At 35.2% G+C, this 24,227-nt stretch overlaps 1 protein-coding gene across 3 annotated transcripts in view; it reads right to left on the reverse strand.

Moving 5' to 3' along the window:
• The window catches only part of CSMD3 (CUB and Sushi multiple domains 3), a 760,009-nt gene that overhangs the window by 567,225 nt on the left and 168,557 nt on the right, over window positions 1-24,227 (reverse strand). For all 3 annotated transcript variants that reach the window (XM_075706425.1, XM_075706424.1, XM_075706423.1), the window contains exon 4: window positions 23,174-23,368. In XM_075706425.1, the coding sequence (XP_075562540.1) occupies window positions 23,174-23,368 (195 nt within the window). The remainder of the gene's footprint in view (window positions 1-23,173; window positions 23,369-24,227) is intronic.

Raw genomic sequence — 24,227 nt, forward strand, 5'->3', positions numbered from 1 at the left:
CAAAATAAGAGACACCAAACTATTCAGTTTTAGAAATCCTTGTGAAGTATCCTTTTTCTTACTAAGTTTAAAACCTTTTCAAGGTATTAAAAAAGCTGAATACATATTGTTGCTGCCAAAGTGTTCTCCTGATAAAGGTAATTAAAATCAGGATTTACAGTATCCTGTTATCATATGTGATAATCCATCACTATTTATTTGTAACATGTTGAAAATGGAATATCAGAATAAAATGGAATCATACTGTTGAAGTGTCTGGGTGAAATAAATATCAAAAGGGAGTGAATGCGGACAACTTGAATCAATATCACCAACTTCACACCAGACAGGAAGTCTGTGTGAGAGCTAGAATTCCTTTTTTTCAATTTTTTCCCCCCTGGCTCCTGTAGCCAGAGCAGAGGTCTATGACATGCATAAATTAAAAGTGCATTAATCAGGATATAATTACTATTTGCTTACTTTGAACCCCAATATAAGTGCCCTGAAACAGTGTACCCAATGTAACAGCATAACCAGTAGCATATAAGTATTTTTGTGATGCTGTGATGCCATGGAGAGACACAATACACAAGCATTTTTGAGAAGTAAGTGAGCAATGTGATCACCAAAGGGGCAAAGATGTTTGTAGCTGCACATAGGAGGCATCCAAGTAAAAAGTCGCAAGATAACATAAGCACAAGTAACCACAAACTAACGTCCTGACCATTACATAGGAATGATTGGCAAGGATATGTTTTCAAGACTAACAGTTTTGTATGAATAATGATGTCAATTAATGATATGTAAGAACTGTTTGTACAAAATGTGCTGTTAATATGTGGATTTAGCAAAATTAGGTTCTAAAATTTAAAACTGGTTTGATTTGTCAGTTTTCTAAATACTCCATGACAACAGACTCTAACTCCCTGATATATACATGTGGACATATTTATATATTCAGTTGCAACACTTCTCATCCAATACTTGCTAGATCATATTGCTTATGAAGATGATGGGATGGTATGTGTACTGACCGATAGATTTTGTAATTCCGTCTGGACCAATGGCATTATACAGAATTTACTAAAGCAAGATTTTTACTCAGTAAAGGTATTTAGAGATACATGAGGAAAAAAACCCCTAGGTCAGCATGCTAGATTTTATATCAAAATAATTTTAAAAGATTAATTCTAAAATGAATTGGGTTTTAATATCAATGCTGACACAATGTGATTTCCAGTTACGTGTCTGGGCATCATCAGTGCAGTAACAGGAAAGAAAATCAACAAGAAAAAAGAAAAATGGCTGAGAAAAGTCATCCAATTTGTTGGCTGCCAGAATATTTGCATTAAATGATAATTCTCAACGCACAGGATGTAATAATACAGTAATAAAATGCATAACGTTATTTTCATCATGATGTCAGTGTAACAATTAGAATCAATGAAAAACACATTCCTTACATTACAACACAGACTACCTGAAAGTTAAATAATTCAAAACCACCATAAATTATTGTCATATAAATTAAACATTATACTTACGAGAACATAACGCATATGATTACTTGTATAGCAAAATGCAAGAGAAGCCCAGGACTGCATTGTTGAAACTTGATGCTGAATTGATTATTACAAACAGTCAGAATTTCCACTTGGCTTCTTCCCACTCCAGCAGCTTTTGAATCTATAGCCCAACTTTAATCAAATTTTGCACTAAAGACACATTTTGAAAAACATTACTAAGATTTTCATGAAAATAGGCAGCTGGATAGACATAGATTACAGCTCCCACTGCAGAAAACACTAGACTGTGAATACAATCATAGTATTAGGCACTGAAAATCCACAGAAGGGAAAACACCTTAGAGCCAAGATTTGTAAGTTCTACTGCTCAATATTTTTATTACTTTTTTGTGCTACAGACAACCACCACCACAGAAAATAAGGATTTTTACCTTGTTTTTTTGTTTGGTTGTTTTTGAAGGACTAGAGCTGTAGCTGCATAGAACTACATAATTTTCTTACTTTATATTTTAAATGTTGAAAAACCCTTGATACTTACATGTCTATTAATTATTTTTTTCTCATATTCTAAACCTATTTTTTTTCTATAAGTGGTTAGATTTCTCCCAGTCTACAATAACCTCAGCTAAATGAGGATGACTACTATTTTGGAACCATGTTCTACTTTCTTCCTACCCCATTCTCTGATTCAGGAATTTCATATACTTCTGCAGAAATTATTAAAAATTAAGATAAAAAAATTATGCTTTTAAAATATTAGAACTTGTGAAAAATCAAAAGTGAAGTTCTCAACCTGTGTTATATAGCTTCAAAAAAATAAGTGAACTAAATTACCTCAGAAATAATATCACAAGATCACAGATACTTATAGAAAGTCACTCAATTATAGTTTTTATATAAATATATCTTCATGTATTTTATAAATAAAAATTATCTATATTTATATAATATTATATATAAATAATGTACTCAGTACTTTTGTTTTATCTTTATTAATATTATTTGAAGGACACAGATGTATAAGACTATTGTTAGACTTTTCTAGCAAAAAATGTTCATTAAAAATGCAGCAAATTTATGAAGTTTATCTTGCTGGATTTTTTTTATTTTCTTTTCATGAACATACTATTTATTCCCTAATCAAAAAAATGCTTACAGGTCTTTCTGATGCAATTAGATTGCTTGCCATTCAGTCTGTTAGTTTGTGGACAAGATAATTTTTGTGTTTTTCTTCTTGCCACACTGCAAATCTTTAACTGATTTCAGGAAAGGGAAATGTACAATTTTTGGCAGAACACACTACAGTGGTTATAGCAAATGAAAAGCAGCAGCTTCTCAGTATGATCATATGTTGTTTAGCAGGGAAAAAGAGAAAAGAAAATGTAGACTTACACAGTTTATATTCAAAAGTTGGAGTTTTTTTTTTTCAAAACATTCATATACATGCAAGGAAACATACAAGTAGCTGTTGCTCTGGACAAATTTAAGATTGTTTCCAGTTCTATATATTTATATCCTTTTGTACACCTTCTCCATTCCCTCAGCAGTGCCTCAGCTGTGACCTTCTCTTTGGTCCTTTTATCAATACCCTATAATCACTGTATTTTTTTACATATTATCTTATCTTCTGTCCTGTCTTTGAGTTGTGCAATGTTTTCTGTGAACAGTATCAAAATTGTCCGTGCCATTTCTAAGAATCTTCTTGCCTACTATCCCTTGTCTTGGCTTATGCTTGTTTTTATTCATAGTCTGGTACTTTGAGATAGATTTTTCCAACAGTTTCTTTCTCTTTGCATTTCCAGAATCCACTTAACATATGGAACTGGACATAGAATCATAGAATCATAGAATCATTTAGGTTGGAAAAGACCTTTAAGATCATCCAGTCCAACCATTAACCTAACATTACCAAGCCCACCGCTAAACCAATTAAGGGTAGAGTAATAATTAATTTCATGTTTCCTGGCTTAGTGGCTGGATTATTTTTTAATGAAAGTAAAACTAGGAATTATTAAGGTTGAAAAGGACCTCTAAGATCATTAGTCCAATCATCGACCCAACACTGCCATGCCCACTAAATCACATCCCAAATTGCCACATCTACCTGTTTTTTGAACGCTTCCAGGGATGGTGACTCCACCACCTCTCTGCGCAGCCTGTTCCAATGCTTGACTACCTTTTCTGTGAAGAAAGTTTTCCTAATATCCAATCTAAACCTGCCCTGATGCAGCTTGAGCCCATTTCCTCTTGTCCTATCAATAACTATTTGGGAGAAGAGACCAACACCCACCTCACTACAACCTCCTTTCAGGTAGTTGTAGAGAGTGATAAGGTCCCCCCTCAGCCTCCTCTTCTCCAGGCTAAACAGTCCCAGTTCCCTCAGCCGCTCCTCATAAGGCCTGTGCTCCAGACCCTTCACCAGCCTTGTTGCCCTTCTCTGGACATGCTCCAGCACCTCAATGTCTTTCTTGTAATGAGGGGCCCAAAACTGGACACAGTATTCCAGGTGCGGCCTCACCAGCGCCGAGTACAGGGGGACAATCCCTTCCCTGCTCCTGCTGGCTGCACTATACCTGATACAAGCCAGGATGCTGTTGGCCTTCTTGGCCACCTGGGCACACTGCTGGATCATGTTCAGCCGGCTGTCGACCAACACCCCCAGATCGTTTTCGGCCAGGCAGCTTTCCATCCACTCTTCCCCAAGCCTGTAGTGTTGCATGTGGTTGTTGTGACCCAAGTGCAGGACCCGGCACTCGGCCTTGTTAAACCTCATACTGTTGGCCTCGGTCCATTGATCCAGCCTGTCCAGATCCCTCTGCCAGGCCATCCTACCCTCCAGCAGATCGACACTCCCACCCAGTTTGGTGTCATCTGCAAACCTAGTGAGGACGCATTCAATCTCCCCATCCAGAACGCTGATAAAGATATTAAACAAGATATTAAACAAGACATCTCACCTAACTTTTGATATACAGACATAGTAGACTTCTATATCTGAGCTAGTTACCCTAAGCTCCTTTCATAATAATTTATGAGAAACAGGCCCTTTTAAGATTCACCATATCTGATTTAAAAGTCCGGTATGGACAAGACATAGGTATACTTGACTGAGTCAAACAGAGGACTGCCAAGGTGATTTGGGGTCTGGAACACATGACATGAGGAGAAACTGAAAGAACTGGGTCTGTTCAGGTTGGAGAAGAGAAGATGTGGGGGAGATCTTACTGTTGTATTCAGCTACCTAATGGGAAAGTACAGAGAAAATGGAGCCAGTTTCTTCTAAAAGGTGTACAGTGAAAGGACAAAAGAGAATGAAGACAAGCTGGAATATGGGGAGTTCTGATTCAATATAAGGAGAAAGAAATTTTCCATGAGTGAGGTCAGACACTGGAACAGATGCCCAGGGACATTCTGGAATCTCTATCCTTGTGGATATTCAAAACTCAACTAGACATGGCCCTGAGCCACTTCTTGTATTTGACCTTACTTTGAGCAGAAGGTTGTACTAGAGAGCTTCAGAGCCCCTTCGAACCTACGTGATGTCATGATTCTATGATTTATTTTAGCAGTGAACATTAGACACACCACAAGTGCTTTATTCTCCCTTGTGGCCTTAAAGGTAGTCCAGGCAACTAATCAACATGTAGACTTCTGTATTGAAGTCCTGCCTATTCCAAATGCAGCTAAACAGCACTCCGATTCGCAGCTTCACTTAAGTTGATCTTACAGGAAGCTTTTTAACTCTTTGGTCATTAAACAACCTTCCTAGCTCCTAAACATTTTGAGAACTATCATAAAATGAATTGAAGATATCATTAATCTTTTAATAGGTGGTTATGTGAATTAGTCATATAATATGAAAATGAATTATCATGAGAAGAAAAGCACACTTGAGAAATGCAAAAAGCCATGCAAAAAAAAAGCAGACTTCCTTAAACTCTTATTTTTCATGAATCTCGTAACAGAATATGATGCTTCTATTACTAAGATAACACAGCTTCATTTCCATTACAAAGGTAGATTTAACAAGGTATTCACTGTTATCCTGTTGAATGAATCTTTCATTAAAATATTTTCTCAGCTAAACAATATTTTTTTCCAAGTATGATTTCTCTGTAGTTGCCATCAAACATCTCAATTGCATACACATAGTTCAGAGCCCAACAGAAATGTTTAAATGCGAACATTTCAGTCCAAGAAAAACCCCTACACTCTAAGTGTTAGTACTTTTTAAGAACTATGGAAATTCAGAGACGGAGTAGACAAGTTAGTAAGCTGATGTAAGTCAAGTGACATGGAAATGAACTTGTATTTCTCTCTCTCTCTCTCTTTTTTTTTTTTTTTAGCAACTAGAAAAAGAAAGTAGACAGAAAAATAACATTCTTGGTCACTTTTCCTCCTTCGCCCTCAGTCTTTGGTTTTCACACAGTTTAATTCTGCTTTCATTCATTCCCACTGTCTTTATGCCATCAAGAAATAATGCATACACTACATTTCTGCACATTTTGATACTTATAAACCTTTTACTTATCTTTACATCTTTGTACAGATGTATGTAAATTTGGCTGCATTCTCTCAGTTTGCAAGAATTTATTTGAAAATTCTGGATCTGCTAAGGCTAGTGAGCATGGTGATAATTAGGAGTTTGAAACAACTGCTTTCACGTCTACCCACTGGGAAGTCATTTTGCCAGAAACTGGAAAATTTTAAAAAATCTTTTCTTGAAAGAAGCCTAAACTTTGTATCTCATTATGATCTTAATTCCTAACCTGGCTCAGCATTTACAAATACAGTTCTAAATGTAAGCTTGGAAATGTACTGTACAGGGCTGAAATGCTACTGAAAATTTTTAATAAATATTTAGATCACCTGTCCAGAATGAGCTTATATCTGGGAACCATGAATCTGAACTTCTTGAAAAGGCATTGGCTTTCTCAAAACCAGGCAAACAAATAAACCCTTCAGAACAAAGAAGATGACGACTATCTTTTGAAGAATAATGAGAAATGAATCAGCAGTGGGTTTTGAATTTTGATTCATGGAACAGTGACTCTACTTCTTAAGCCATTAACTGAGAAAAATAAGTCTGTGTCTTAAAAAGGGGTAAATGCCTCCATTAGGAAATTCAAAGGGGTTGCAAATTATAAACCACCCACTAATCTCACACATTTCTGAAGGGAGAAAAAAAAAACAAACCCCAAGCAACTACCAAATAATGGAGATTCTACAGCCTTCCTGAGCAATCTGTTCACTGCTTAATTGTTCACCGTATTTGAGAAGGTGTCCTGCATATGTAGCTTAAATCTTCTTAGCTCACAAATAATGTAGCTAACTTGTAAACAAATAGCCATATTCCCCCTAATGTAAAACTGCTTAAAATTAGGGCAGCAGCACAAGGACAGAACATTTGGTCCACAGAATTTCAGAGCTTATTATGGAAAGCAATGTGTTCCATTTAATGAGGGGATTAAACTCTTCCATTTATTGCACCATTTGAAATGAAATGCTTATGCACAATACAAACTAGCTAAAAAAGAGGGGGGGGCGGGGAGAAACTGGAGAAAGACAGGACTTCTTGGAGGCTTTAATAGGGTTGTTGTTTCCATGGAAACCCTGCTAGTGTGCTGGACAGAATCCTCTAGGGAGCTGGTGATCAAATAACACATTTCTTCCTAATTGTGTAGTAACAACTTGTTTTATGTTTTTAAGTACAACTCTTCACTTAATGCCACACTTATTGCCAGAGAAGTACACAGGATACATTTCATAAAGAAAAGGAAAACAATATAACATGCAACTACCCTACATAGGCCAAAGTAATGTTTTAGGTTGACTTACACAAATTCTACAGCTGTACAAAGTTTAAATATAGAAATATATCTATATAAATATATAAATAATAAATTAAATAATATCTATAAAAAGCAATCCAAATTTTAAGAATCAATATAGTTAACAATATTCCAAATGACCATGTAAAAAACCTCCTAAATCTACTCGAGCTGAATTGAACCCAGCCACTTAACACATTTGGTGTCAAGACAATCTACACAAACACCACAGCATTTCTTTTTGTATAGAAGCTCGGTGAGAATACTCTAATTCTTATGCATTTATCTGCATATTTAGTAGAAGAAATAATCTGTGTATACACATATGCATGTACAAAATGTTAGACTTGCTTCATGTATGAAAAAAACCCCATCATACACAGTGAACCTAGTATTGCTGTCAATGGAGTAGAGTCCTGAAACACAGCATGCAACAGCTCTTCAGGCACTTGCAAATAATTGCCTGATGCCTGTGCCTTAAGACAGGACTGTCCTGAGTTCCTTGCTTTCTTTGAAGCAGCCTGTACTTCAATCTTATTCTTAGATGAACTTTCATACTCATCCTCATTAACCAGCACTGCAAAGCAGTCTTTATGCACTCCTCATTTCCAGATTCTACAAACCGCTTCAGCTTGCACAGTTCTACTTCACTTGTCCAGTATTTGTTCACATTAAATACTGTCAATTTTTTTCTGAGTTTTTAATCTATAGTGTTACAAAATAAATTGCACCAAGATTTGCAACCTCAGGGGGGGCTGTTACAAGACCTTCAAAATTATGTGTTGACTGTTTACCTACCTGCTAGATGTGTCTGTGACTTAATCAGTTCATTTATCTTCATTTGCTATTTTGGTTTGCTTTAGATTTTCATATGAAGCTGAAATGGTAGTTTAACAACATGAAATCTTTGGAGGTAGCTATGACAAATGTTATATTTAGACATGAACAGTTTGTCTTCAGAACTCCCTAAATAAATAAATGACAGGGGGGAGGGGAGGGGGCAGGGACAGACACAACTCAAAAGAAAAATGTATTTTTGTCCAGAATTGCATTTTCTTTCCTCAATTTACAAGTCATATGACAGGCATCATTAACTTAAGGAAGTTTGTTTGTTTGTTTGTTAGTTTTTAATGCTTATATTTATACCTTCACTTTTTTACGTATTTTTCTATAAATGTGTATAATATTGATCCACTAGCTGAAAACTCTTATCTAACAGAGGTATCTGAACACTGTCCAGAAATAAATTTGTTCTGTCAACATTCCATGATTTGCTGATAAGTTTCAAGCTATTGTTCACAATGTATCTAAATATTGATGGCAAAGCTCTTTACTAGCAACTTTGTGATGTGAACCATAGATCTTTCAGACTGTTACACAAATGACGGTACAACAATTAAGAAGAAAGACTAATCTTTAGAAAGATTGGAAGAGTGAAATACTGGAGATGACAAAAAAGGGAGCTTTTAGTGTAATTATTTGTGCACATTTAGAAAATCTCTCAGTTGGAGTTTCTATGTGCTAGCCTAGCCAGGAAACAGCTGAAGTGCAGAAGAGTCTACCAAGCCTGCCAACTCCTGAGCTGACGACATGCAGATTATACATTAATTTATTCTGGGACTAGAGGGCTACAGAATCACTAGTGTCTGTAAACCATCTCCATAGAGCTGGCACAGAGCAGATAATGTGAAGTGTTGGAATTTATGTCAGAGAGAAAATTATTTGGCTAATAGCAAGGTCATTGTAGCATCCTTGTTCAAAATGGCAGGTAGTCTTGCAAATAGCACGGTAGACACGACACACAAACAAATTTGATTCAAAGATAACTGAAATTAGGCTGCTTGTAAGACTATATGCAATAGCACAAACCAAACACAATTAACATGCAGTGTCATTCTTAGCACTTCAGGATACATGACCCATTTTGTCTGGCTCTTCTATGCACATATGAACCTTAGGCCAAGCAATATATCTAAGACTCTAGGTGGTGAGCAGAAGGTAGTATTCATAATGGAGAAACAGGCCACATGAACACAAATGTGTTATCACAGACTGAAGAAGATACTGCAAAACCAGACTAACCTGTAGTTTTTCCGGTAAACAGAGCTTGGAAAAACTGTAAAATAATTTCACTCACTGACCAAAATCAGAAGTCATATCTGGAATCTAAGAATTAGCCTGTGCTGTTGAAGAAATACTGTTTGTAAAGCAACATTAGCTTATGATACTTAAAGCAATGTTTAAAAGCATTTCTTGTGGATACCTCCAGAGTTATGAGGCAGAAAATTTGATAAAACAAATGCCTGAAAACTACAGTTCTGAAAGACAGATTTATGTGCAGATACATATCATCCTGGATTTACATATGCTTTGCCAGAGTCATCTTAGTTCTGTAAAAGGTAGGATGGGGAAAAAGGGACTATGGACCAAACATATAAAATTAATTCATATTTATACTAAAGGGGAAGTCAGATAGTGGGCTTCCTAGATAAAGTCTTCCATTTCCAAAATTCTTATACTTTTATAAAAGATTTTCCTTCTTATAGTATAGTATCTCTGTTGCAGCATCATCCTTCGAATCCTTAGTCTTGCTTGCTTCCCCTTTTATTTTCTTTTTCGCCTGTTACTATCACCATTAAGTTCATTGGAAGAATTTTCATTTAGCAATGCATTATATTCTTTTTCAACATCCAAGTTCCCTGTCTTTTTTACTTCATATAGCCTTCACAGTTTTATAAATATTGCCAAGTTATCTGCATTTTAAATTCATCTCTTTTCTTTTGATCTAGTACTGTTAAATTGTTTCATCCACATCACTCTATTCCCTGTCCTTATTCTTGAATATGGAATATGGTTTCTGTACAGCCTTTCACTGTGCCAGACAAGCCACCATATAACTTCCTTGGCTGTTTATTTGTTCCACAACAAATTCTAATTCAAATCAACCTATTTGCTCAATAGAAGTTGACTTCCTCCCTCCCTACCTACCCAGTACCTACAGCTGAATTTGACTTATCTGGAGGACAACTTGAGGTCACAACTGGGCACAGACAGCAAGGCTTTGCAATACCTATGTACTACCAGAAAAAGTTTCCTGCAGGATAAATCAGAAGGATAAATCTCTGCTCCAAATACTGCATCAATGCATTGAGGCAAAGAAAAAGAAATTCTCCTGAGATATCTCTCCTTCCCATCTCAACACATCTGTGTTATACAGGCATTTCACCTTAAGCTGTTTTTAACTGGTATGTATGCTGCAGGTTTTTACATTTTGATAACATCCTAGTAACTTATGTACTATTTGAAATATATTTGATAAACAATCATACAAAAAGCATTAACAGTCAAAACTGAAAGTAATCAGCAGGAAGCTTGTTCACAAACATGAATATTCCCTTATGTAGTTATATGCATGCTCTAAGGAGAATCAGAATTCAGAGGAAAAATCAGATATCCTGTTAGGCATATGTTACCATGTTTTTTAACAATTACAGAACACTGAAAGAACTAGTAAAACAGAGCTTGCTCAGCAACATAGTGATTGGATAGTCTGACTCCTACCAAAAACTCCAAAGCTCCAAACACAATGTCACATGCTTCAATAGATGATCCAAAATATGGAAATTATATTCTAAAAAGCCATGGATATATTTTTACAATGCAAGTCCATTACACAACATTAATCCAATGAGTTAAAATATTTTTTTTTTCTTCTGTTCTAGGAACTAAGAGTAAAAATATCATTCAGTGTTCAATGTTTTTAATATCTCCTTCTTTAAAAAGAAAAAGAAAGCATGAAAATGAAGAAAAGGTTTGGTTAAAAACAAATTCCAACTACAGTTCTTAGACTCTGAGTATTTGAAATCTATTTCCTTAGTTTCTTTTTAGCTCTTTAATACTGTAAAAATAGATATTAAAATCAAGGTCTGTCCAAGGAAACTACTTACTTAGTCAAACTTTGCGGGAATCTAAATTCATACATACACTTACACACTACATTGCTTAACTGAATACGGTATTATCATTTTCAAATACAAGTGACTAGGGATGTAGAGGAAAATTCATACTGAAGAACAGAAATAACTTGCTTGCAAAGGTTTTAAGGACCTGTACTTCTATGAATTTTTGAATGGATGGGCTCACCACAGAAAGGTCATCAAAAACTATCCTAAAATTTCCAAAGCCAGAAAAGCTCAGTCTTAGCTGCAGTTCCTGTACTCTTACATAAAATGGATGAGTTAAATTGTCATCTTGAAATATGGGAAATTCAACCCAACAAGCATGAAGTGCACTCTGGCCTCTTTAATAACTACAATTCTTTAAATAACAGTGGGAAATGATTACATGTAAGTGGAAAGGAACACCTGGTTTATCAAGGCTTTTTGGATGAATAGAAAAACATATCACTATGTCTGAAATAAAGACAAATATTGTAAAAATCACTGGGGTGGTTGTTTTTTTCCCTTTTTTTGCTAATGAACAAGTGAAATATTGCATGCAAACAGCTGCATCAATAAGGGAATTGAGGGGGGACGGACTTCTTTTTGGTTTTAATTTAGGAGAATTAGCACAGAGAAGGAAATGCCTTTTAATTGATACCTACAAAAGTAAAAAAAAAATGAGTGGTAGTAATGAGGTAGTGCCCCACACATTTCACAAAAGTATGTAACTTATAATATCTTTCATCTGATGATCATAAGGCTATTTGCAAGTGAAGTGAAACAGCTTACTGTAAAAGAAAAACAAATTAAAAAATTATGTCAACTATACATGACTGAAATATTCAGCTACTCTTCCAGGCAGCTCCTGATGAAACAGGATCAAAAGGGGAGGATCATGCTTTATTGATATGCGGTTGACAGAAGGAAGGATAAGTGAAAGGGACCACGAACAGGTCTACCATATGCTGAATTTATATTTTGGTTTTTGATTGCAGTTGAGTACCTTTCTATTTTAAAAAAACCCAAGACTCTAATAAAGAAAATGTTATACCAGTAATAACATGAAAAATAGTACCCAAAAGAGCCATAAAACTATGCCCGAGTGTGAGGCATGCAGTGGCTGATCTTAATTTAAGATGAGTTTACAGACTCAGAAAGCAAGTCATCAGTTTGCAACCTGAGGGATCAGAGTCCCTTTTAAGAGGTCTTTTTAAACAGTAGGGATTTTTCTAAGTATGCACATATAACTGTTATATATACTTGTTTTTCTTATACAGTTCAAGCTTACTTGAAGAGCTGCAGTGGCCAGCAAAAGTGGATGACGGAGCAACCATGCATCTAGAGATACCAGAATGACTACAGTAAGCATGGCTGCTTGGAACAGCTAGAAAGAGCAAAGGGTTGACAAGTCACTTTGCTGGCTTACTTGCACCTTAAATGAAGTTATGCAATTAAACAAGGAAGGTGACAGAACCCTGGAATCATTAATCCTGTAGTATGAGTGACACTTAACTACATGTTACATGAAAAGAACTGACTATCCTAGCAGTTGCATCATCAGGGGATGAGAAAAGAGAACAGTCTTTATTGTACTTTGAGCATCCGGAGCAGCCAGTTATTGATTATTCTACTGTTCATTCTTTTGCTTTCTCCCTTCAGTGAAGCATTACTCTTAATCCATTTGCTCTACCACTTATGAGTGATAAACCTTAACTCAGTGAGTATCAGACATCTTAATTTGTTTTTCCCAGGTTCCTGGGGTGCTAGTGTTTGTTAATGATTCTAGAATTTGACCTCAGCCTTTGGTGTTCCTAGTAATGATAGAAACTGAACACTTTATAAAATCCTTGGTATATGGATGATGTCCACATGACTTGAATAAGTGACGGATGCCCTTTGAACTTTCATCCTCAATGAGATGAAAATTCCTAAAATAGTTTTTTTATGAAGTTATTATGTTCATTATTTTTATTCCTAAATCTCTGCTTTTTCTAATCCTGTTCCGATGAGCAAATATGTAGAAAGTAATTTTCATTATACTTTCAATTTGACATGAACTAAGCACTGCCTCAGCATTTTTACTTGATTCCCAAAGCTGCAGGAGGACTGAATCTCCAAATATTTCTTTTTCAGTATTTGTATTAAATGAAATAGGAGTAAATGAAGAGTTAAAGCACAGCATTATTCCCATAAATGTGTGCACTTTGTTTTTTATTTCATATAGTTAGAAAATTGGAATCTGGCACTGTATTTTTGGCTAGCCTGGAGATTTATAGATTGCAGTAAATAAACACAATATTATTTTGGGACTTTGGCCAGAAGTCCTGGAGACCTTTTGTTTGTGCATTACCACAAGTGCTTATTCCATGGGCAACACAGAAAGATAAAAGCCTTGCCCATCTACCTGGCATGCAACAATTAAAACATTCTGACAAAAAAACCCAAACCCAAAACTAATCAAGACAACATTCTTTGTTAAAAATGTTATTTAAAACCCAGAACATTATTTTTAAAGTGGAACAAGAATTAAAGTAACCCTCATAGATTAACTAGGTGAATAACTGGACACACCAGCACCTCAGAGAGCAGAAGGGAACATGTTGTAACTATGAGCAGTGATCAATGAATCACAAAAATTATCATCCACTCTTTGCTAATTAAGGCACAACATTTCAGAAGAAAGCATAGATAAATTAAAAGCAATCTAGAGAAAATGAACAAAAATTACTAGTGATCTTAAAAGCATGACTTGTGAAGTAAGAGTGCATTAGGGTTATTGTAGTTAAAGAAGAGAAGACAAAAATGAAGCAAGTAAAAGGAAGCTGTAAAGAAGAAGAAAATAATTGGTTTCTAATGTGCACAGGTACAAAGCTATATACAGGAAAAAAGATAGCATGCTTAAATTTTAGCAAGAAAAATTCATGTGGAATAGAAGATAAAAACCCTTTCTAATAATATTAAAAACAAAATATGGGAAACCACTGCCTTTGGAAAATAAGAAGGTTTTAAAAGGACTATCTGGACAAATATCTACTGGGAATAAACCTTGCTGTGAAACATGGGTATGGGTTCTTTAAGATCTGAAATCTTTACTGTTTGTGTCCTGCCATATTGCCTTTTCAACATATATCAGGAAGGATAAAATCCCATGAGAACTACAGTCTGTGAATTAGAGATTTCCTTGAGCTGTTTAAAGAACACTTCACACATTTCCTCACCCTTATTCAGTGGTGTGTAACATACTCCCAGTGTAAGTTCTCTGGTTGTTCTATTGTTCTCTGATCCTGACCCACAAGTTCCCAACCAACCCGCCCATTCTGCATCCCCAACAGCGGATCCATACATCCAGGATGCTCCTTCACACAGAGGCCACCACACTATCTTCTCCGCATGTCTCTCCTGAGGATTTTGTATCCATCCTTTACCACACTCCAGCCATGTGAGCTGCCCCACCTTGACTCAGTTACTCCAACAGCACCATGTTCTGTGACCATACGTGGAGCTGCAGTTCCTCCTGCCTGGATTCCAGGCTGACTTGAGGCAGATGTTCAGACGTCCCTTCACCCTGCTTTATCATTTCTGAAGTCTCTCATATTCCCATCACTCTGCATCCTTTGCTTTTGACCCCTGTCCACTGCTACCTGACCTAAATGTGGGTCAAAATGTCTGGTTCCTATGGCTCCTAGTTTAAAGTTATTTTCTTTTCAACTTGGTTACTTTGTATGAAGCATTGATATTGAACAAGGTTTCTTTTCTCTTCATGGTTTACTCAAAAAGAGAAAACTGGGAACTAGCAGGCCTCAGAAACAAAGACTATATTAGGTTTTTTTAATAATACTTCAAAGAGTTTTTAAAAGTTCTAAGACATATATACAAAAATTTAAAGTATACATACTTACAATAATATGGGAAAAAAGTTATAAAAATATACGAAGTATATAATGTTGGGACATAACATCAAATATTCAAAATGAAATACAAGGTGAAACTGTGACATGGAAAGAATTAATGCATAACTGCACAGAAATGTAACACACCAGCCAATGTTAAAAGTATTGGGATTAGGAAGATTAAACTGATAAAGCAACTAGTGATCCTAAATTCTCACAGTTAAAGTTTTTTACCCCTTCCCAGACAGTCTTAGAAGAACCCAAGATCAACTTTATGATGTAGAGCAGCAAAGACAACCTTTGTCCATAAACTGCTCTGTTCTGGTGAAGTAAGGTCAGCTCCACTGATTGACAGAAATGTGAAAGAAATTTTATGTGCTAAATTTGTACAGATCTAGTATCAAAGGTTTCATCCTGACCAAGACTCAGAAGGCCATCATACAAGATAAAAGTTAACAAGCAGACCTCTTACCTATATGTTCATTAGAGTCAGTTCTGTAAGAGATGAAGTCTGTGCAGTTGGGCCTTTCTTGGCCACCTTAAATAAAATGGAATCTTTCATACACATGTAGCAAAACTCTGCTACATCTTCTATTATATTTAAATGCCCTGCCAGCATTAACACAATTCACAGCAGATTGTTTTTAACCTCTGAATTTGCAGAGCTGAATAAAAAGAGAACTAAATTTTGTGAAATTCTAAATTTATTTTTGTAACACAACTGAGCCATCTTCAGGCTCCTTCATCAGTGAACAATTTTAAATATTATCTCTAAGACCAGGCTACAGATATGAAATCCATCTCACAAGACAAAGGCAATGCTGTCTTAATATTTAAATAAAACAGCAACACTCCTGCCAATGATGAGAACAAGAAGATTAATTAATGCTGAAGAGCAAGATTCATGTTCCATAGGCAAATCAATAATCATTCTTTAGGTTAATAAATATGCAGTCTTGAAGAATGTTAAAATGTCATGCTAGGATTTTAGCAATGAAATCTTCTGCCTGCAAAAAAACACTACTGGCAATCAGTTGTTCTCTTGGAGTAATATTTGAAAGGCTTTAAAGACTTCTCAGAAAAATAATTTGTTATGACTTCTGCTTTCCAGACATAATTACAACTGAGTTGCAAATCAGGGTTTACAAAGTGTTACTTAAATGCTGAATAATATTTTCACAATTTCTATTTATACCCAGGTGTGAGAGACTGAAAGAGTTAATGTCTCAAACATTGTGGGGAGGCAAGTTAAGGTCTGCAAAGAGACAAGTTAAGGTCTCCATAGCAATAAATTGGGGTCTGCACAGCACCACAGGAGCAAAGCTGATTGACATGGAGCCCAGAGTCATGCCAGAGGATTCACAGTTCTGCCCTCTGAGGGCCAAAGGCCACCAGGAGTTTATTTGAGGAAGGGGCTCACAACCACCCAAAAGGCCCCTCATGACCACCAGCCCCTCCAGTGGTGCCTGCACAGAAGATGGAGAACATTCTGGAGCAAGCCTCAAGGGGGGCAAGACTAGCAGGGGACTAGCCTATGAAAGACACAACTTCTAGGAGCCGCATGCGCACCCCCACCACCCGAGGGCTGCTCGCTGCTGCTGCTCCGGACCTGCGCCCCAGCCCGGTGCCAGGGCCCTGCGCCCCAGAGGCAGCGTGCCCACCGCCGGAGGACTGCCACGTTCACCGTTGAAGTTGTGGGATCCAAGGGTGGTCATCTTTCTCTCTCTCAATCTCCCCCAACTCCTTCCACCCCCGGCCTTTCTTCCTTTTCCTTCCCTCTTATAAGTATTTCAGTTAGAACCCACATTGCCTATCATTGCGCTTTCCTGGTTTGGGTGGCCTACCGTTATGCTTTCCAAGTTCCAGTTGGTGTTTACCATCAATAAAGTGTTTAATCAATCATTTGCCGTCATTTATCCTTAACTTAGCCCAAGGGAATCACAGAACCTCCATGATTTTCTCTGGGCAGCCCAGTTTGGGTCGTGACACCAGGTAAATTCTAATTTTAGTCAGAAATTCAGAGATACAGAAAGTTTTATAAAGATGTAATTTCAATAATCTGAGGAAAATATACTAGTCTATTTAAAAACCGATGGCAGCAAAAGCTTTTTGGATTAAGCAGCTTAGTAAATTGAGTTAATGAACCTGGGATTTACCAGTAATTACTTTCAAAGTATCTCAAATTATTTTACAAATGTTATTTATGCCAATTGATCACTAGAAAGGATTTATCCAGGAATGCTACATAGAAAATGAACCAAAGAAGAATGTAAGATGTTATAGGGAAACAATTACCTAGCATAAGCAGAATTTACTAGCCCAAACTAGAATCGAGCTAGAGTTATAAATTTAAAACCTCTCCTCTTAAAACAGTCTTTAGGGGTTTCTAACAAATAGACTTGATTAGAAATTAGTTTTAAATCTCATGTGAAGGATTGGGGCTCTGCTGGAAGTAACACCTCTAGCATTGTGCTTTGATGACTGCACTGTACATATTACCAACACAAACTATTCAAACTGTTGTCAATTATCAGTGTCAACCAGTATTTTACTTTTCCTAGTTCTTCCTTCCCATTCATTCATCTTGATCCTTCAGAGTAATCTCCCCTTTCAACTGCAGGTATAATTTTCACTGTTATGTATATTTTGCAACATAATTTCAATAGTATATGTGAAGTTATTTTATTTCAAGAATTCAAAGCAACAACAGGTAATGTAACTTTCTTGATAAAAAGAAGTCAGTGTATTATTTTGCAGAATTTCTGGGCCCTACTTGAAAGCACACAGCATTCTACTTGAAAACACACATCATCTATATTATAGTACTATTCAGTAAAATGGTAGACATTTTTCATCATTTCTCCTCTGGCCCCCAAATCTTAACTTTTCTAATTTTAGGGGACCATCATTGTCATTTGTAAGCCATTTACATTTTCTAATGTGCCAATCATAAGAGTGTTGGCCATTCTAAGCCACTGATTTATGATGTCCCAAGAAGGAACTGTGGAACAATCTCTGAAAAATTGCTCATTCATTAGTGTCAAGTCATCTTCATATCTTATATACAATTACATAATTCTAAAAAATATTTTTTGGTTTTCTTTTTATCTTTCTTTAAATAATCCAACATGTTTTTAATCCAGTCTCACACAGCTATACTGGGGCTTTTCCCAAGAATAAGCAGTGATAATGTTTGTGTATAAGAACTGGCTTCAGACAAAAAACTGCTCGTTCCCCATGAAATGTAATTTATTCCTACCTTTAAGTTAGTGTATTTTATTTTCCTCTGTGTATCTTGTTAGTTCCACTAGTTAATGCATCAAGTGTAGTACTTTGACGTTATCTCCTGCTTTGTTCTCTCCACAGCCTACAAAGCCCAGCTTACAACAAAGACACAAAGGCAGAGACAGCTTATTTATTGCTTATATTACTAGGCTGTATTTGCCACACTGTCATAAAATCATTTACCTACATGCAACCAATTTATCTGTCTGTGAAATGCTTACAGTGTTATATGAATATTTCCTGGTAGGTATGTGAAGTTTAATTCTTTTTTTCTTTTTCAAAGTTCCATACTATTATAGGCTGTGTATAAACAGTTATACCCCTTCAAGAAGTGTACTGGAGGGTCTACAAGACTCTTAGGTATACTTTTATTTCATTTGAAGATGCGCTCTGTTTTATCTGACCTAAAACTTACCTCATGTAGTTGAAATATGTATAGTCATGCATCTATATAGTCACAGAATTATACCAGTGACTTGCAATTAAAAGATTTTCCTCTCCAGTGGTTTCTGCACACAGAAAATAGCAAAATACTTCAATAGTGAGCTGAATATTCTAATATTCAATTTGACACCTGATAGATCACTTTTTATAATATGAGCTTATGTCTTGAACCAGTTTATTTGGAATAAATCCACTGAAGAAGAAGTAAATAAGTATACATATATACAGATAGGTAGAAATAAACACATATTTATATGTACATATATATATCTGTTGCAGGGGAATTGCAGAATTCCCAGACTCGGAATTTAGTAACAACCTCTTTAGTCTTTTACATGTCATGACAAAATATGGAAAAATAACTCAATATCCTCCCAGATAAATAATCAAAAAAGCAGAAATGCATTTTGTTAATGTAAAAAAAAGTACATACAATCAATGTGTTGTGCACTTGTCCGACCAAAATGCATGTCAATTCAAACAAGCAGAAAAACAAAGCCTCTTTTTAAAAATATGAACAGAAGTTTTACAATGACAAATATTTTCTAGCTATATGTACAGGCAATAGTTAAAATATTTTAATAGAACTTCTAGGAATACAAATAAAACTATATTATGGTTTTGAAATTTCTGAATTCTAAAAAAAAAAAATGTTCTAGAATGAAGATTCTTACAACATCCATTTTATCCTTGAATAAGAAAAGCTTTAAAAATATAAAAGTCAGAACACTTCCTTGATTATGAAAGTGTCTAATTATTATAACCTTTATAGAATGACAATATTATATATAAATGTAACCTTATTTATTAGCCTCAGTAAATGATTTCTAGCTTGCTGCATTATGGAGAAACTGCAAGCTGCAACACTATCTCAGGAAGAGGTGCTATGATAAAGCTGCTGTCATGTTTCATTGTTGAAAACAACCTTATCAAAATTAATTTGTCAGGGAAGAAGACTTTATTTAAAAACTAGTCATGGGTTGTATGCAACAAAATTGACCACTACACAATAAATCTAATTTAGTTTTCTTTTAATTGAGGTATTTTTGCACTTCTAGTAAATCTAATAAAAATTACAGTATTTTAATGAATATCAGAACATGCAAATGACAGGTGAAAAACTTTATGCATTTGAACTGTGTTCATTGAGAAACAGGATATGAAATAAAGCAATTGTTAGGTATGTGCAGTGATTTTGCAATACAATCCTATGGAGACTAGTAAAGAAAAAGGAAGCCATTTGAGGAATAACTCTTCTTCATGAATAAAATTTGGCCCCAAAAGTGTAACTTAAAGACGTGCAAATATCAGTGTTATGCACCAAATTTAAACCACAAGCAAGTATGTCTAATGTATGGATGCTTGTGGCAATATGAAGTACTTTTGATTCCAATGAAATTCCCCTCATTGAGACATCAGTCCTTAAGAATTACATTGCTAAAACACAAGCATAACCTCCTCCTGATCTCTTCCTTCAAAGTCAAGGTGATATAAAAGGAATGATCTAAAAAAATATTACTCCCAAAATTTACTTGTTGGGAATAGGACGAGGCAGATGACGAGGACTTTTACACACAGATGGTCAAAAGATATCTATGAGCTTAACTCTGCTGACATCTAAGCATGCTGTAAGTTCAGAGCTTTGTTCAATCTATTTTCTATAGGTAAAAACAACCAACCAACCAAAAAAAAACCCAAATCAATATTGAATAAAGTATACTTTTGTGCTATTCTTGGGCCTTTTTTCTAACAAATCAGACGATGATATTTCTTAGGTCATACATTGAAATACACTGTATTTCTTCAATCCAACTAATTATATCAAAATGAACAACTAGTGTATGCATGTCTGGAAGAGATGTCGCTGTCTACCAAAACCGTGTAGCTGTTTAGAGTTGAGAAAAATTAATTCTTACACATATACTCTCAAAATTACACCCCACCACTTGTTTGTCTCAGGATTCTCTGTTTTAGATGTAATGACCATTGCTAGGGAACAATAAGACATATTTCAGAGGAACTCTTTAAAGATGAGTGTTTAATCAACGAGAGTCTCCATGGCAAACAGAGAGAAAGAGATAAGAAGCTCATTAGTGGGCAATCACCTTTAGCAACCTTTTGCAGAATTCTGTGTTGGATAATTGCATTAGAGAAAATTAGGACAAATTCATTAGAACAGAACCACAAATGTCTCTGTATTAAATGCAAAATTAGATGTTTCTGATATCAAACGTAGACTCATAGAAGGAACTATTGAAAATAATTAGTTAATTTTTTTTTATCGAACATAGACCAAAAATATCTTAACAGTAATTTCGTGCATTAAGCCTTTAAGCCATTATGCCTGATGAAACTTAAATCAAGAATCTGTCACATTCCTAGGTTATATTTCAGTAATTTGTAACCACCATTAAAATGTGTACCTTGGCAGTTTTTTTATTTTTTATTTGTCAAGCTTTTACCCCTTAGATTCTTCACTGCTATTGTTTAGAGCACTGTCTTCTCAAAAAAATATTTCCCTTCTGCATGAGTCTGAAGTAAATCAAGTCACCTCTTAATTCTCTTTCACATACACTGAAAAATTTGAGTTCCTTCAGTCTCTAGACAAAATGACAATTTTAAAACCTAACAGAACTTATGTCCTCTTTTTCTGAATCCTTTCCAAATTATCAACTCTGTTTTGCCCTAGAGAGTGACACTATTCAGATAATGACCTCTAATAATCAATAAAAAGAAATAAGTTTTTCATATTCTCATGTGATAGTCTTCTGCTTACACACTAGAGTTATGTTTGACCACAGGACTACTTTGGCAGCTTATCATTCCAATTCAAATTTACACTGTCTATTTTCACATCCCCTTGGAATAAAAACAAAATCTATCAAAAGGTCTACTGAAAAACATTGTATCAAAAGAAAGTGTGTGTAATGCTGTGACTGTAATGACTGACTGGCAAATGGAAGCATCAGTCTCTTATCTTCCTTATTTAAGAGTAAAATTTTTTACACCAATTCATTTCAAAATTGGAAGATCAGGAATTTGAACAATGGTCTACAGTGAAGTCCATTAGCCTTCTACTTTGTTACAAAAGTAAGTTTTGTGCAAGTTACCATATTCTCATAAAATCTTTTTTATTATTATCTCCACAAACAAAATTTGGATTTATGCTTTGATTGTGCATCATCTTCATATTAGCTAACATTTTTCCAGGAAGCAGGAGGGGAAGATTTGGGAGTTATAAATAATTTTACTAGAAAATAGTATTATTAGTAAAAACTTTGTATTTTCTTCAAGATCATGGATAAATATGTTAAATAGCTCGAAGCCAGGAATAGGAAACAATAAAATGGTAGTTCCAATGATATCCATTTTCCATATATAACTGGGTTTTTTTGTGGTACTGGTGAACTAGGTTTTAACCCAACTTAATTGTGATTTTTTTTAATTGGAAATTTATCAGAATACTAATTTCAGTTGGAATGTTTTTGCAGCCCCTGCAAGATTGCATCAATTTTTTTAGAAAAATATAAATGTCACATTCTGTAAAGTTAACATGTGAATCCAGAAAAGGATCTCAAGCTTGCCTCATGTAACATGTTTCACCAAAATATTACCTTTATTGTATTTCATTGTGTATAGTAGTGATAGCTTCTCCACTTTATCAGCTTAGCACCTTTCATTACTCTGCAAACATTATTTCTTTCTAATAGTCTCAGAAAATAAGATTTACCCACAAAACAGGATTCCCTACTACTATATTTCTAATGTGAGCAAGGGAAAAGGATTTGACCTGCAATATTTGTTAGAATACAAGGGATATCCTATATAGAAATCTTAAGATATCATATCTGACTGAGAATGACAGAAGTCCCTCTAACTCAATTGTTTTAGTAGTTTCAAACTTCTATTTGCTCAATATCCAAGTTAATACTCAACAAAAGGTCTGTCCTTGGGAAGTATTAATGGATCCCAAATTTACATTCCTATAGCTGTAAACATTTGAACACAGACATTTATATCCTACTTATTACTAGGATTCTAGTTCTTATTTCATTACCTATATTTTAAAATAAAAGAGAAATATTTTAATAGGGTATTGACTTAAAAATTAGCAGGTGCATATGGTGAGATACATCATATATGTGAGCAAGAGATCAAAATATTCAAAAAGTCTTTCTTTAATCACAGTCTAAAAGTTAATTATTAAAACAGGGATTTAAAATTGTTCATACTAATAACGTATATGTTTGAGAACATTACTGTAGCATTTGTCTTACCTCTACAGATAGGAACAGGGAAGTCCCATGATGCCGTATTCACAGAGTTAGCTACACAAGTAAGCTGAGGGTGGCCATCCAAAATGTATCCAGTTACACAGCTGTATCGGATTTTGTCACCAACATCAAATCTTGTACCGTACAAGATACCCTTTGGTGGAACTCCTGGATTGCCACAGGAACTACTCTGTAATTCTGGAGAAGACATATTTATTATTACTTATTATGTTTTTATAAATCAACACTGCATTTTGCTGAAGAATATAGAACACAAATTATGGTAACTTTGGGCAGATAGTGTGTTTTCATGGATATTATACAATTCTTAATGTTGAAAAGCCAGTCTATGACTTAGTCTATTAAGTATCTGCTTATGTCCCCACATATGCAAAGGTAGAATATTATATGATCACGAGCATGAGGTTTTCCTTAAGATCCAGCTGTAGATATATTCATATATTTTTCTTAATTGTAGCAAAGAACTCATTACACAGGAAGAGGAAACAAAGGAACCTGATATATTTCTGGATCTTAAGTTATACAAATGCAAAATAATAAAAAACCCTGTAATACAGACATAAAAGAACATCAGATGCAAATCAACCAAAATTTGGAAGAATAAATAAAAGTACTCAAGACAGAACACTAGGAGAGGGTTTTAACAAACATAAGCCTGAGTCTGATCAGGAAGCTGTTGAATTAATTTAATAGATTTTAGATAATGAGGCAAAGGTGATGAGATACTGTGGGTAGCTGATCTCTGAGCAAAGGATTGGTTAATTTAAACATATGGAATACCATAGATCTGGGTGAATTCTACTCTAATGTAGAGCTTTAAACCATTGAGAATCCAAAACGAGTTGTGGCTCTGCTGTTAGTTTGATCTCTGAGGACATTAACTAGAGTTCAGTTTTACTAGGTGGTACTCACAATCCCACTGTGCACCCTTTTGGCTGATGTTTCAGCATCATAAATAGCTTCATTGCGACATTTCCCATCATTTACTGCTCAAGTCCTTTAGTTAATGGACATAAAAAGATAGACTTTGTACAAA

Source organism: Pelecanus crispus, chromosome 2 (assembly GCF_030463565.1).
Source record: "Pelecanus crispus isolate bPelCri1 chromosome 2, bPelCri1.pri, whole genome shotgun sequence".
In the NCBI taxonomy this organism is placed as follows: domain Eukaryota; kingdom Metazoa; phylum Chordata; class Aves; order Pelecaniformes; family Pelecanidae; genus Pelecanus; species Pelecanus crispus.